At 42.3% G+C, this 16,937-nt stretch overlaps 1 protein-coding gene across 2 annotated transcripts in view; it reads left to right on the top strand.

Moving 5' to 3' along the window:
- MTHFD1L (methylenetetrahydrofolate dehydrogenase (NADP+ dependent) 1 like) overlaps positions 1-16,937 on the top strand; it is a 310,972-nt gene that overhangs the window by 274,153 nt on the left and 19,882 nt on the right. For both annotated transcript variants that reach the window (XM_077283047.1, XM_077283048.1), the window contains one exon: positions 7,391-7,487. In XM_077283047.1, coding sequence (XP_077139162.1) covers positions 7,391-7,480 — 90 coding nt within the window. In that variant the 3' untranslated portion in view covers positions 7,481-7,487. The remainder of the gene's footprint in view (positions 1-7,390; positions 7,488-16,937) is intronic.

The following is a 16,937-nucleotide window of genomic DNA, read 5'->3' as shown; positions in this document are numbered from 1 at the left end:
TAAAAAATTACAAGCAGAGGACTTAACTCCAGGTATTTTCTTAAAGGAGAGGAAGAACCTGATGCTTCGCCTGTCCCAAAGAGGAGGGTTAATTAAGTGGCATTGCTACATCAATAAAACGGAGAGAGGAGCTACTATTACAAAATACCATTCTTTTGGCAGCTGTTTATGTAGACCCAATGCATCGGATTCTTCTAGATGATCAACAGCTAACTAAAGGAAAAGAAGCTCTGTTTGAAATAGCAGTAAGGATGAAAGGGTTGCAGAACTGTCATCAGGAACAAGAATAATTTGGTCGTCCTGCCACATCTTCACCTCATCAACTGATGAAGAATTTAATTTTGAAAAATATTTGGATCACAAGGACCGTGCAAAGCATTCCCGCATAGAAGAAGAGTCATCCCCATCAAAGAACACAGCCAGTACATTTCAGCAGAATTTTTCATGTGCACTAAAAGAAATTGAGAAATTTGACCGTTCATCAAAAATAACAGTGCAGCAAGCGATTCCTCTGTATCCTGACATTGTCAGAGATGTTGCCCGAGTGGTTACTGCTTTGCCACCAACCCAAGTTAGTGTAGAGAGGTTGTTCTCTGCTCTCAAAATAATTAGATCAGATTTGAGGGCATCCATGAAGGAGGATCTGACAGAGGCAATACTTTTTCTGAGGACAAATTTATAGATTTCTTCTTAACTGCATAACAGTGTTTATTGCATATTTACTTACAAGAGTTTAGAAAAGTTTATAAAAGTTATTTGCTATATTCTAATTGTATTCTAATAAATATAGTTTTTGCTTTAAGTGGTCTGATTACTTATATGATGGTGAGAAACTGAATAAGCACGATGTTAATATTTTACAACAGTAAATTTATTGTTACGAATTGGCCATTTATGAAGGAGTCGGAACCTGATAAAATCCAGGAGTCGGAGTCGCAACTGTGGCTTACCGACTCCACAGCCCTGCTTCTGTGGGTCTGGAACTGTTGGGTGGTCCGGTGAGCAAGGCATGATCCGGGATGGTGATCCCAGCTAGGCAGCTTCCCTGGGAGAGAGGACTGATGAGTCAGCGTGTGGAGCAGGAGCTCCTGTAAGGTAACTCCAGATAAAGGGGGTTATGGGCAGACAAGTGTCTGCCAGTGGAACAGACTGTTAGGGCCTATGATGTTCCATGGAAGTTAATGAACTGTGCAGTCACCCACGGTAACTGGACGAAGTGAGGTCCGGCATGTTTAGAGACTGCAACTTCATGTCGTGCTATTTGAGTAGAGACATTGATACGGCACACGGACACCCCCGTGAACTTGTCAGAGGAGGACTGGACTGAATCCCGTTGCTAAGCGAGTGTCCCCCAACACATGGAGTAAGCGCTATCTTACACATTTTACTGACCAGAAGAATAAAGTTGTCTTTCCACAAGAAACAATTTTTTTTAATTTTTTTTTTTTTTGGGGGGGGGGGGGGTGTTGTCTCAAGTGTTTTGTATGTTACCCATAAAAACTTACTCCCTGTCACCCGATAATGGAAAATGAAGGTGTTTCCACCTTACTGGTGATATGGCCTCCGAAAACCAATCCAGTTAAATCATCACTCCCAATGCCAAATGCCCACTTTGGAGCCCTGCAGCAAGGGGTCCACAATTTGACAGCCAAATTTGTGCTCTTTCTATTCCAATCCTTACCTTGTGTCCAAATAGCAGTTTTTGATCACATTTCAAGTATTGCCGTGTTTGGGATAAAATATATGTTCTCAAAGTACGGCAACGTCAAAAGTTAAGTGGTCCCTGGGTTGGAAAAACATGTAGCAAATTGTCGGAAAACAAAAATGAAAAATTAGTCCTAAACATTTAACCCTTGTAACATGCAAAGGTGTTTCAAAAACTAATGCCGACATAAAGTAGATATTTGATGTTATGTTGGTCATACAGCACAAAATGGTTAAAATGCCTTATAGACCCTCAGTTACTTCAAAAGTGAACTAATCCCTAAATATTAGCTTTTTAAAGGGAGTGCGTTTCATTCATCAAGCAATTTGCACTCATTTTCTAGCATAAGTTATTTTGACCGATTCCCTATCTGTCAGTAGGATCAACCCTTCTAAGCTGTCAATATCGGCATGTAGGTCAAAGAAACTTAAATAAAATGATACCTTAATATCTGCTATCCTGTCTTTTTCTAGACTAGAGAAATCCACTTTTTTCTCAGTATGTAAATGAGCCATTAAGATATATGGGCCGGACATAGATTTTCCCAAGTCTTTTTCCAGAGCTTATTTTACATGGAAGAGAGGGTGTTGCCAGCATGAGTCATGTAGATCAGGAGAGTAGACTGTCAGTCATTACATGTCTTATGCTGGTGACATCCCATTTCATGTAAAAAGTTCTTAACAGTTCATTTACATTTTAAGAAAATAGTGGATTTCTCATGAATAAACCATAGGATCACAGGTATCATTTTGTTCAACTTTCTCTGACCTACATGCTCATATAGATGACTTAGGAGGGTAGATCCTACTGGCTGATTTGCTTCTAAGTTACCTTAAAAATGAAAATACCCTTTAAGCATTTACCACCTATATAAAGTATGTGTCACAAAGAATCATTTTCAGAATCACTGGTGTCGGAAGAAGCAATGCAAAATTATTTCCACATAAAGTTACACATTGGTTGGGAATGTCAAAACTGGACTTCTTTGGTAAGGGGTTATAATGTAAACCATGAGTTGTGTGTGTGTGTGGTCCAACCCCATCATGGTAAAGGAGACCTTTCTACTTTGACACTGCATATCACGGTCTTTTCTACTGACGTTGTCACCATAGCAAAACCAAGATGTTTTCATATAAATCATGTGCCATACTTAAAGGGAACCTGTCACCCCGTTTTTTCCGTGTGAGATAAAAATACTGTTAAATAGGGCCTGAGCTTTGCATTGCAATAGTGTATTTTGTGGACCCCGATTCCCCACCTATGCTGCCAAAATACGTTACCAAAGTAGCCGTTTTTGCCTGTCAATCAGGCTGGTCTGGTCAGATGGGCGTGGTGTCTTCCCCCAGATCTTGCTTAGTTTTCCGTTGGTGGCGTAGTGGTTTGCGCATGCCCAAGGTCCCGAATCCACTGCACAGGGGAGGGAAAAGAGCGCGATCTGCGCTATTTCCCTGGTGATCGGTGGGGGCGGCCATCTTCCTTTGGCCGCGCGTGCGCAGATGGAGCGCTCTGCTGCATGGGGCTTCAGGAAAATGGTCGCGGGATGCCGCGCGTGCGCAGATGGAGATCGCGGCGGCCATTTTCCTGAAGCCGAGATGCGAACTCTGCTTCAGGAAAATGGCCGCCGCAATCTCCATCTACGCATGCGCGGCATCCCGCGGCCATTTTCCTGAAGCCCCGTGCAGCAGAGCGCTCCATCTGCGCACGCGCGGCTAAAGAAAGATGGCCGCCCCCACCGATCACCAGGGGAATAGCGCAGATTGCGCTCTTTTCGCTCCCCTGTGCAGTGGATTCGGGACCTTGGGCATGCGCAAACCACTACGCCACCAACGGAAAACTAAGCAAGATCTGGGGGAAGACACCACGCCCATCTGACCAGACCAGCCTGATTGACAGGCGAAAACGGCTACTTTGGTAACGTATTTTGGCAGCATAGGTGGGGAATCGGGGTCCACAAAATACACTGTTGTAATGCACAGCTCAGGCCCTATTTAACAGTATTTTTATCTCATACGGAAAAAACGGGGTGACAGGTTCCCTTTAAATTCAAGCTCATGAGATCCCAGAAAACAGTAGAGTTCTCCAAGAAGGCAAGCCTAACCACACAATTTTTCTGCAATGATTCGCTGTGGAGGAAATGTAGAGTTACATGATGGTTATTTAAGATGTATGACATCCTGTTATTTCACTTTATGTCCAAATGGAGCATTTGAACAGGGTTTGCCCTGATGGGACAATTCCGTCAGTACAGAAAGGAATTTGAAGGAATAGGCTTTGTTTGTTCTGTTTTCAAGTATTGTACTAACTGGATACCGCATGTTGTAAGTTTGTATAAAATACAAAGATTTTATTGTTTGGTTAAAAAAAAAATCCAGCCAGACACTCATGATTTGTCTAATCAAATTTTCTGAGATAATTGTATTGCCGTGACGTTTGATTGAAATTCTTGTAGGTCACTTGGATATACAACATATTCAATGTCAGAGATCTAAAACATGTGCCGTGCATGGGATTATACTCCATCCCTGGATGTGGGCTATAGGAAACGAGGGGAGGGCCTTCTTTACTATCGCCCAAGGCTGGAAGGTGCCCATGGCCAGATTACTCCCATGAGATTAGCAGCACATCGCCATCACAATGAATTGTGGGTAGGTAGGAAAGACCACATGTGTTATGGGCTCACCATGTGTGTTGGATCCTTCAACAAGTGAGCATACTGAAACACAGTGGGTAACCTTTTTTTTTTTTTTATTAACCGGAGTAAAAGTAGCTAATAGTTAATGGGGGGCACAATGTTGGCTTATTAATTTAGATTCTGAATGGTAGGTTTTCTCAGTAGCCAAATATGTAATTATGGTGTGGTGCAGATCTGTATTTAGGGGTGCAGTGTGCGCACTTTGTCTCTGTCATGGACAAAGTCAGTGTAGCCCCAGTCTCAATTTAAGAATATGGCCCGAGCCCTAACAGGAATTTTCCAAGTGGCCGCAGACCCAATTTTTATTTTACGATCCAGTTTTTTATATAGTTACATCTGCAATCTATTCTTTTCATTGGCTTGCTATAATAAACTAGTTAAACGGGATTCTCATTCAGAGAAACACAGCAATTTTCTGTACACCATGTAAAACACATGTTGCTGTTTTTTGGCACTGCCAGATGTTTCATACAAATTTGTAGTTGTGTACATGTGTAGGATTCACAGTTTATTTTCCAGGTCAATATTCTGACTCAAAAGATACTTATTTAAACAGAAGATGTTATTAGGCGAAGTTCACATTGCTAACTTTTCGGGTGGAACTTGTAATGTATAAACAAAACCCCATCCTTACAAATTTTTAGAGACAGTGAAATAGGTTTTTTTGTGGATTTGACCTCTAGATCCCACAAGTCATCAAAAAATTTTCTAATGTAAAAAGTGCTTGATATGTTGCAAAATTTTTAGACAACTCCTAATTGAGACAAATTTTTCAATTTGTCAGTTTTACGCCAGCTGCCAACTTGGTCAAGGGAGAGTGTGGGCAAGTACGACCTAAAAATCTATAGTTTACAATACAAATGTTCTCCAGCCTCTGACTAGTCAAATTCCTGCAGTTGCACAAGGCAGATAAAAGATGTACCAAATCCATTAGGAAGCACAAGTGTTGTGATTCGGTTCGTGGGCTCCCCCGGTGGTCTCTTGTGGTACTGGTGTCCTGCAAGCTTTGCCTTCTCAGTTCACCTGTTCCTATCAGGATGTGGGAGTATCCTATTTAACCTTGCTCCTCAGTCATTCTAATGCTGGCCATCAATGTATCCAGAGTGATTCTGTTGCATGTTCCTGCTCCCAGTTTTCTGCTCAGCTAAGTTGGACACTTTAGTCCTTAAGTCTATTTTTGTATGTTTTGTCCAGTTTGCACTTATGTGAATCTCTGCAGCTGGAAGCTCTTGTTGGGCTGAAATTACCACTCCAGTGGCATGAGTTGTCACATGAGTTAAGGTAATTTCAGGATGGTGTTTTGAAGGGTTTTGCAGCTGACCGCGAAGTCCTCTGTTGTATCTTTCTGCTATTTAGTCAGCGGGCCTCTCTGTGCTAAATCTGCTTTCATACTACGTGTGTCCTTTCATCTGCTCTCACCGTTATTATATGTGGGGAGCTGCTATCTCCTGTGGGGACATTCTCTGGAGGCAAGCCAGGACTGTGTTTTCTTCTACCAGGGGTAGTTAATTCTCCGGCTGGCGCGCGGCATCTAGAGACAACGCAGGAATGCCCCCTGGCTACTTCTAGTGTGGTGTGTAGGTTTAGCATCGCGGTCAGCTCTAGTTTCCATCACCCGAGAGCTTGTCCGTTTATTCTATGCTTCTGATGTTTCCTTGCCATTGGAAACCATAACACACAAGCCACAATGAATTGTCGCAGCTTCTCGTGCGCGCCTTTCCCAAAAGTGGAGTATAAAATGCCAGTCTTGATGAATCTAAGCCACAGAATGTGGGGATAAAATCCATTTGCAACCTGCATTTTTTTTTTTGACTGGTGTTTTTTTTGCCGGAAAAAGAAAACTCATTATAACTAAGACTCTGTACACAAATTTTATTTTTATTTTTCTGCAGTGCATATATCATTTCCTTCGGAGGTGTGTGTGTTTTATTGGCAAATTCTAATTTTAAAGGGATGGGCCACTACCTTTTTTTATATTGATGGCATACCCTTAGGATAGGCCATCAATATCAGATTGTGAGGTGCAACACCCAGTATCCCCATTGATCACTGGCAGCACCCGGATGTTCTCAGCTGCTGCTGTTACACTGCTGCTCCATTTTTTCTATAGTGGCTGCGGCCGAGTACCGCAGATCCAAGCCCTATTCTATTGGATTAGGGGGTGGATCTGTATTACTCGGCCGCGGCCACTATAGTTTTGATCGAGCTGCTGTATTCCAACAGCTTCTGACCGCCGACTACAACAGCTGATCAGTGGGGCTGCAAAATGTCGCACCCCCACCAGTCAGATATTGATAAGGTAGTGGCCAACCTCTTTAAGGCAGAAAAGTGAGCTGAACTTTGAATTGGTTGTGTTTTCACAAATCATTCCATTAATACTGAACACACTCAGTTAACATTTTTGTTTCCGGTTGTGTGTACTGGTTCAAGCAGAATCGAAAGGCATGTCTCAAAATGTCACTTTCTATGGTGGAGAAAGTTCCATTAGTGTGGTTGCTTACAGACTCTTAATGCAGTATCCTCATTTTATACAGTGATGGCATATTAATAGATGCTGCTGTGCGAAATGTAATCAGTTGATAATATGTGAAGCACCCCATTTAAAATATAACTGAGAAACTTGTGGTCTTGATACAAAATGTTTGCATCCTCTCACCCACAAACCTACCCAACAAGCTCTGCCATTTTTAGCACTGTTCTTGTTTCAAGTTGAGGCCCTTTCCACCCACGTCCTTGACCGGTTGGCTGCATACTCTACTCCCAGCTAATCCTTTCCACTTATACTTTGCTGCAGGATTAACCATGCTCTGCTGTTGTATGCAGCAGCACATGCCACAGGTTCTCTTGTGGAGTTGTAAGAGAGCAAAAAAAACCTTTATTTGCTTCTGTATAAAATTAGGCAAACCTAAATACCATATGATCCTATAGAATTATATGGGCAATGTTACAGATCAGTAAAAATACTAATAATTTATTTTTACTTTTTCCCACAGATGAGTACCATGCCAGGGCTACCTACAAGACCTTGTTTCTACGACATTGATCTTGATCCTGATACTGAAGAAGTAAAAGGATTGTTTTAAGCCAGAGGTAAAGTATTTATTTTTTTTATTATCCATTTTCAATTCAGAAGTTTTAAGGGACGAATTTATTGTCAGTTTTATTCAATCCCATTCTATTTTCTGAAGTATTGTTACTCCATCAGGTCAAAGTTATAGCGTTTATTCCAACAGAGATGAAGAGTCCCCAAAGGTCCTTTAACATGGCAAGGTCTGTACATTGGCACCTGAATTGCCCGTGACTCCATGCAAGCTATAGGCTCGCATACGTAAGACATTATAAAACATCCTTTTTGTTGGTGTTCTGAATAATAAACTGAAGGACATTGTTCAGTCATTCTCCATATAGCTCCATATATTTGTTAATAGTAGATTTGAAGATTCTTAATAATTTTTTTTCACTAATCTTGTCTAAAGAATATTGTTCCTTTAACTGAATTGAGTAACCGCCTCTGAATCCCATTCATATTATTCAAAGCACTATTTAACAAAATGGCATCCTGCTCCATAACTTCTAAGTATTTAGAAATGGAAATTGGCGCAGCAGTGAAACTCTGTCATTAAGTACCAGTTTCATAGGACACTAAATGCGATTTCTTGCTTTTTATGGGCTAACGTGTTTACCGTGATCTAAATCTTAATGTGAGTAGCAGGCTGGAATGGCGTCACATGCGACTGCAATAGCCATTGACTAAATCCTTCGCTTATAAGATGTTGCTTAAGTGCCAGCTGCTATAACTTTTACAGTTTTTCCATATGCTGTATTTTTAGTTTTGAGAAAAAATAAGTACATTTTTCTCCTGTTTTGTGAGGATTAAGGGTGAAAGATAGAGATTGTGATGATATGGCTTGATCGCGATAGTCTAGGAAATCCAAATCTTTACCTTTTTGTTTAAGGAAAGTTTAATGTCTTCAGGTCTGCCACATCTTATAGGGTATGGCAATTCTCACAAGATCACACTGAAAAAGACTTGCCAAGTGGTGTGACTTAGCTGCTGGATACAGAGAGTGTTTTTACTTGTGCTCCTAAGTATTCTGCTGTTTGCTATCATGTAAGTTTATGCACAGTACACCCATATTCATGAACGGTATAAATAAACATACCCTTCAGATTTCTCTGAAGAGTCTTGGAACTCGCATGCCTGTGTATGTCTTAGTCCTCATCAGTGCCGTAAAATGAATCCCAGAATTTTTTAAGTTTGGAGTTAGAATGGCTCCAACACCTTTTAGCACTGCAAGGATGGGAGGTATTTTGCTTTTCAGAAATTCCCATATTGTGACCCTAAGTGTCTGATACCTGCAAAGTCATAGGAATATAAAGATATTAATGTATTTCTTTAAGTCCCAGACAATGCCTGAAGATGGGTGGAACCCCCACTGTGGACGCCATCTGGCCTATGATCCAGTAGTGTCTGTCTTTTTAAGCATACATAAAAGCGCAGTAGGTTTCACTTTTGTGAACCTCTTAAAAGCCGGATACCGCCAGACTGAGTCCATATTAACTCTGCTGCCTCAGTAATGAATGGATCCCTCAAGGGTTTCATCCGATTCATGTATTTTGTAGATTTATATGGAAACCTTGATGTAAGTTGTTAGCATAGAGCACAGGATAAATGTCAATTAATCCAAAATGTTCTATACCCCAAAATGCCACCAACAAAATCATCTACTCAACCAGGGATGTGGAGTCAAACCTCTGACTTCTCAATTTCCCTGAATCCCGACTCAGACCCCACAGCACGGCCTCACTACTGATCATGTACATAAAGCCGAGATCCTTAGATCAGGAACAGAGCAGACATTTAAAGGACATTTCATAACTTTCCCAAATTCTTAAGAAAACATTTACAGTACATTCTGCATTGCACTGCTGTACCCAATTTATTATATAGTTTAGGAGTCAGTCCATTTTGTAGTGACTCAGATGCCACCAAAATGTACACAGGCTCCATGACTCCGAATCCACAGCTCTGTACTCAACGCACAAAAAATAGTTACCCACTCATATCCGTCATCTGTTAACAGAAATATAAGGGATGTCCAAGTTACTGGTAGCACAAAAGGCTCTAGAAAAGTGAGTTGGCTCCCACAAAAAGAAATCCAGTGAAATCTGCTCTCACAAATCCAAATGCCCCCCTTCTCATGAGCCTCACAATGTGCCTAAATTGCAGTGTGCGTCCACATGTTTGGCATTACCGTAACAATGAGAGCCTGCTTAATTTACGTGGTACAAGTCTCCAGAAGCACGAGCTGGGTATAATGTATGGGGCACCGCACTGTATAGGCATTAGAGTGACAGATTTGCATTTTCACTCTGCATTGTCCATTGCAGATTGTTTCTGGAAAACACCCATAGAGTCAAAATCATAACTACACCTGTAGATTAATTCCCAGAGGGGTGTAATTTCCAAATTTTGGTCAATTGAGTTGGATTCTGCTCTTCTGGTACTTTAAGGCTCTGTACACGGAGTCTGCAAAGTTTTCTATGAAAATTTGTTTTCCAAGAGTCAAGTAGCGTTCAGACTCTCGTCGTGTCGCCAAACAGTACTGTACAGCCACAGATGGGGTATTGCCACGTTTATGAGAAATTGTGTAGCAAATTACATAGTTTTTTTCCCAGTTTCCCCCTGTGAAAATGTAAAATCTGGGGCTAAAACATCATTTATAGTGATAAAAATGTATTTTTTTTTTCTTCACCGCACAATGGTATAACATCTGGTGAAACGCCTATGATATCAGCATTCTAAAATTTGGTCACTTATGGGGTGGGGTCCTGCTGTCCTGGCACCTCAGAAGCTCTGCCAATGTGACATAGTACCCACAAACCATTACAGACAAATCTGCACTCCGATATGGTCCTCTTTCCTTCTGAGCTTTGCACTGTGCCTAAAAAGTAGTTTCCGATCACATATGGGGCAGTGTCGTACTCAGGCATTGAGATGAGCGAATATCTTTGGCTAGAAGAAGAAACTGCAGCGGGAACCTGGATACCTGGAGCGCTCCGATAAGTTGTTCGGCGCCACAGCTGCATGTGTCGCGGTTGTGTGAAAGGTCAAAACACATGCATGTAGAGCCTGTGACTCTCACACAGCCGTGACACATGCAGCTACGGCGCCCGACACTTGATTATCAGAGTGCTCTAGGTATCCAGGTTCACGCTGCAACTTCTTCAGTAAATGCTACAGTTTGCCGAATAAGGCAAACATATTCGCTCATCTCTACTCAGGAGAAAATAGACCACAAAATTTGTTGTGCAATGTCTCCTATGAGCCATTTTGAAAATTAAAAACTTGAGGCTAAACCAACATTTTAGTTGAAAAAATGTAACTTTTCATTTTCACAGCCCAATGTTATACAATTCGGTGAAGTACCTGTGTTTTTAAAATGCTTACTATACCCCTAGAGAAATTCTTTGGGCAGGTTCAGTTTCCAAAATGAGGTTACTTGTGGGGATTTCTGCTGTTTTGGAGCCTTAAACCTCTCCAAATGCGTCATGGCATCCGCAATCTATTACAGACAGTTTTGCACTTCAAAAATCAAAAAGCGCTCCTTCCCTTCCAAACGCTTCCCTGTGCCCAAACAAGGGTTTGTGACCACATATGAGATATCTCTCTAGTCAGGAGAAATTGCCCAAAAAAGATATGGCCCAATTTCTCCTGTTACCTTTGTGAAAATGAAAACCACATTTCTGAGGAAAAAAATAAATTTTCCCAGGACATCTCTCATGACAGCACGACAGGAAGGTAGTCTTACTCATCCTCTTGGAACAGGAAGCACCATGGACCCATGTATTGTGGTCTGAGCAGAGGATGTATAATACGAATGTGTGAATTCAACCTTAAGCCCCATATACATTAGAGTAACAGAGACCAAATCTGCTGATATCGATGGGTTTTTCTGGCATTTAAATATGTATGGTGATCCCCACCCTCCCCCGGACTCCTCTCCAACACATGATGTTGAGGGAGATGAGAAATCGGCAGGTATCATATCGGTATCGGTTGATAGTTTTCTTCTTGGTGAGATAAACTACAACCAGAGATATTTTGGCAGCGGCTCTTTCATAAATAACATAGCAGCAATCATTCAAGTGAGCGCTCCTGTACAGTGGCTATGGAAAGTATTTAGACCCCTGTAATTTTTTCACTCTGTTTCATTGCAGCCGTTTGGTAAATTCAAAAAAGTTCATTTTTTTCTACATTAATTTACACTGCACCCAATCTTGACTGAAAAGAAAAAAAATATAGAAATGTTTGCAAATTTAATAAAAAAGAAAAATTGAAATATCACATGGTCATAAGTATTCAGACCCTTTGCTCAGACACTCATATTTAAGTCACATTCTGTCCATTTCCTTGTGATCCTTCTTGATATGTTTCTACTCACTTCACTGGAGTATAGCTGTGTTTAATTAAACTGATAGGACTTGATTTGGAAAGGCACACACCTGCATGTGAGACCCAATGAGAATCATGAGGTCAAAGGAACTGGCCAAGGAGCTCAGAGACAGAATTGTGGCAAGGCACAGATCTGGCCAAGGTTACAGCATAATTTCTGCAGTACTCAAGGTTCCTAAGAGCACAGTGGCCTCCATAATCCTTAAATGGAAGAAGTTTGAGACGACCAGAAGTCTTCCTAGACCTTGCCGTCAAGCCAAACTGAGCAATCTTGGGAGAAGTGTTATGATCCGGTGACCTTGGAGAAGCATGAAAACTTTCTCTGGAGTCGGTGGAACAAGATTATATGCCCCCCGAAGGTCAATCTTAGTAAACCAACTAGCCCCCTTAATCCTAGCAAACAAATCGGAAAGCAAAGGTAAAGGGTATTGAAACTTGACCGTGATCTTATTCAAGAGGCGATAATCAATACAAGGTCTCAAGGAGCCATCCTTCTTAGCAACAAAAAAAAACCTGCTCCCAACGTTGAAGAAGATGGCCGAATATGCCCTTTCTCCAAAGACTCCTTAATATAACTCCGCATGGCGGTATGTTCAGGCACAGACAGGTTGAAAAGTCGGCCTTTAGGAAACTTACTGCCTGGAATCAAGTCAATCGCACAATCACAGTCCCTGTGCGGTGGAAGGGAACTGGACTTGGGCTCATCGAATACATCCTGAAAATCAGACAAAAACTCTGGAATTTCAGAAGAGGAAGAAGAGGAGATTGACATCAAAGGAACATCATTATGAACCCCCTGACAACCCCAACTAGTCACAGACATAGATTTCCAATCCAACACAGGATTATGTACCTGCAACCACGGGAAACCCAGCACGATAACATCATGCAAATTATGCAACACCAGAAATCGACAATCTTCCTGATGGGCTGGCGCCATGTGCATGGTCACCTGTGTCCAAAACTGGGGCTTATTTTTAGCCAAAGGTGTAGCATCAATCCCCCTTAAAGGAATAGGGTTCTGCAAAGGCTGCAAGGGAAACCACAACGCCTGGCAAACTCAAAATCCATTAAGTTCAAGGCGGCACCTGAATCCACAAACGCCATGACAGAAAATGATGACAATGAGCAGATCAAGGACACCGATAACAGAAATTTAGGTTGTACAGTACTGATAGTTAATGGACTAGCGATCCTTTTTGTCCGCTTAGGGCAGACTGAAATGACATGAGAAGCGTCGCCACAATAATAACACAACCTATTCTGACGTCTGAAATCCTATCACACTGCATTGGCTCAGGACTTTGCTCTAAGGACGACGCCACAGCACGCAGAGTTTGACGCTCCCGCAAACGCCGATCAATCTGAATGGCCAGAGACATAGAATCACTCAGACCGGAAGGCGTGGGAAACCCCACCATAACATCTTTAACGGATTCAGAAAGACCCTTTCTGAAAATTGCAGCCAAAGCATCATCATTCCATTTAGTCAACACAGACCATTTTCTAAATTTCTGACAATACAATTCTGCCGCCTCTTGACCCTGAGACAGGGCCAACAAGGTTTTCTCCGCTTGATCCACAGAATTAGGTTCATCATATAATAATCCTAAAGCCTGAAAAAAGGAATCTACATTAAGCCAGGCTGGATTCCCAGATTCCAGGGAAAATGCACAATCCTGTGGATCGCCACGCAGCAGGGAGATGACAATTTTAACCTGCTGAATGGAATCAGCGGTCTCAGAGCAAAAAACAGTTTACAATTGTTTTTAAAACCCCAAAATTTGGACCTATCACTAGGGTTGAGCGAAACGGATCGGTCATTTTCAAAAGTCGCCGACTCTTGGCAAAGTCGGGTTTCGTGAGACCCGACCCCAGCGTGGGATCGGCCACACGGTCGTCGATCTTCGCGCCAAAGTCGCGTTTCGTATGACGCATTCCCCGCCATTTTTTCAGCCAATGAAGGAGTGTGTGCAGCGTGATGACATGGGTTCCGGCTCGCTTTGTGCGGCGTCACAAGGGGTAAAACCGCCACCTTAACGTTTGGGATATAGCGATTCCCACAGTGAAACACAAATTTTGCAGGGACGGAGGGGAGAGAGAGAGAGAGAGAGGAAAAAAAAAAAAAATTGCATTGGGTTTCGTGTTTCGGTCGGCCCCCCGACTTTTCACAATAATCGGCCGATTTCACACGATCCGACTTTCGAGACAGTCGGGTTTCACGAAACCCGACTCGATCCTAAAAAAGCAAAAGTCGCTCAACCCTACCTATCACCAAAAAACAAATCAGGAGAAGGAATCTTCGGCTCTAAAGCAGGAGTCTGAACAATATAATCAGAAATACCCTGTACCCTAGCAGCAAGCTGGTCTACACGAGAAGCTAATTCCTGAACATCCATGCTGGCACAAGACTCCTGAGCCACCCATAAATAAAAAAGGGAAGAAAAGACAGAACAGACTGCAGAAAAAAAATGGCTCAACACCTTTCTTACCTTCTTCTGAGATGCATTTAACTCATTATGGGCCAGTTGTACTGTTATGATCTGGTAACCTTGGAGCCGCATGAAAACTTTCTCTGGAGTCGGTGGAACCTGTACTGACCGCAAATCCTGAACTAACTCCGCAACTAGAAGTAGCCGTGGGGTGTGCCTAACAAACCCTAGACACCTCGACACAGCCGGAGGACTAAATACCCCTATAGATGGAAATAGGAATGCTCTCTTGCCTCAGAGCAGACCCCCAAAGGATAGGCAGCCCCCCACGAATGACTGTAAGTAGGAGAAGAATAGACACACGCAGGTAGAAAACCGGATTTAGCAAAAGAGGCCACTCTAGCTAAATAGGAAAGGATAGGACAGATTACTAGGCGGTCAGTATTAAAACCCTTCCAAAAATATCCACAACAGATAATACAAAAAGTTCCACAATCTAACTAAAGACATGGAATGTATATCTGCCACTCCAGAGAATCCAACAATACTGAGAAAATACTGACACAATCTAAGCTGGACAAGAAAACACAAAGAATAGCACTGAATTGTGAAGCACACAGCATGTGTGCCACAGAAAAAAAACCCAGACACTTATCTTTGCTGATTTGGCAGAAAGGCAGGAGGAACCAGGCAGAGGTCCTACACCTCCCAACAACAATTGACAACTGGCAAGGACTAATGAATCCTGCAAACCTAAATACCCCAGTCAGAACTGCAATCAGCAGACACACCTGACCAGGACTGCAACCCAGGGACAACTGCATTACCACCTACTACCACCGGAGGGAACCCAAAAGCAGAATTCACAACAGAGAAGAGCCTTGGTGAGAGAGGTAAAGAAGAACCCCAAGGTAACTGTGGCTGAGCTTCAGAGATGCAGTAGGGAGATGGGAGAAAGTTCCACAAAGTCAACTATCACTGCAGCCCTCCACCAGTCGGGCCTTTATGGCAGAGTGGCCCGACGGAAGCCTCTCCTCAGTGCAAGACATTTGAAAGCCTGCCTAGTTTGCTAAAAAACACATGACGGACTCCCAGACTATGAGAAATAAGATTCTCTGGTCTGATGAGAAAACCAGGCACTGCTCACCGGCCCAGTAAAATCCCAACAGTGAAATATGGTGGGGGCAGCATCATGCTATGGGAGTGTTTTTCAGCTGCAGGGACAGGACGACTGGTTATCATTGAAGGAAACATGAATGCTTCCAATTGCAGAGATATCCTGGATGAAAACCTGTTCCAGAGTGTTCTGGACCTCAGACTTGGCCGAAGGTTCACCTTCCAACAAGACAATGACCCCAAGCACCCAGCTAAAATAGCAAAGGAGTGGCTTCAGAAAAACTCTGTGACCATTCTTGACTGGCCCAGCCAAAGCCCTGACCTAAACCCAATTGAGCATGTCTGCAGAGACCTGAAAATGGCTGTCCAGCAACGTTCACCATCCAACCTGATAGAACTGGAGAGGATCTGCAAGGAAGAATGGCAGAGGATCCCCAAATCCACATACGAAAAACTTGTTGCTTCTTTCCCAAGAAGACTCATGGCTGTACAAGCTCAAAAGGGTGTTTCTACTCAATACTGAGCAAAGGGTCTGCATACTTATGACCATGTGATATTTCAGTTTTTCTTTTTAAATAAATTTGCAAACATTACTACATTTCTTTTTTCATCAGTGAAGATGGGGTGCAGAGTGTACATTAATGAGAAAAAAAAATAACTTTTTTGAATTTACCAAATGGCTGCAATGAAACAAAGAGAGAAAAATTTAAAGGGGTCTGAATATTTTCCGTACCCACTGTATGTGGGAGAGTCAGGCAAGACAGAGAAGCCATTGCATGCAAATTATAAATCTGTAAATATCATTTGTCATATCTTCTGGAACGGCTTGCCCGAAAGAGGTTGAGGGTGTGAGGTACTGAGAGTCCCCTGGGTTATGTTCAAGGAGTAACTGCTGGATGGTGAAACAAGTTTAGGGAAGAGACCTGAACAAGTATGACAAGTGCATAGTCAAAGGGATAGCCAAATTCATATCCAGGAGATCATACCTTCCAAGGGTGAAATCCAGGAACAAGAATTGGATAATCCACAATACCACACCAGTGTAGGAATATAAATACAAGAACTGGCAACGGACTTTGCTTTGGAGATTTAAATATGGCGCTTTGCACCACTGCCACACTGGCTTGCTTATTGGTCTGCAGAAAGTTTGCTGGGGCAGGATAATGAGAAACTGTTTGGTAATGTTTTAGTTATTGGCGAGCCGGTGCGGGATGCAAGTTCCCATCTTGTAAGCACTAGCAGAATTTAGTTAAGTGTATTGCATCCCACCTAGCCTGGAAAGAGTCACCACCTCCTTCTGCTGTCAGCGCCACTTCGGTTGAATATAGTGGCAGTGTCTAACAATTGCAGAAGTAGGATAAAGTGTTTGTACCATTGTCATAATTCATGGTTATTGTGCATGGTTCTTTAAGAGCAGTAGTCCACGGCATAGTCAGCAAAAATGAGCTTTCCTTTGGAAAGGCCTCTAGTACATTATAAATAATGATCGAAGTTCCATAAAATGTACTATTATGTCCTTAAATTTAAAGCTCAACT

Source organism: Ranitomeya variabilis, chromosome 2 (genome assembly GCF_051348905.1).
Source record: "Ranitomeya variabilis isolate aRanVar5 chromosome 2, aRanVar5.hap1, whole genome shotgun sequence".
In the NCBI taxonomy this organism is placed as follows: Eukaryota; Metazoa; Chordata; class Amphibia; order Anura; family Dendrobatidae; genus Ranitomeya; species Ranitomeya variabilis.
Note: the sequence above shows the minus strand (reverse complement) of the source record. Positions and strands in the feature narration are given on the sequence as shown.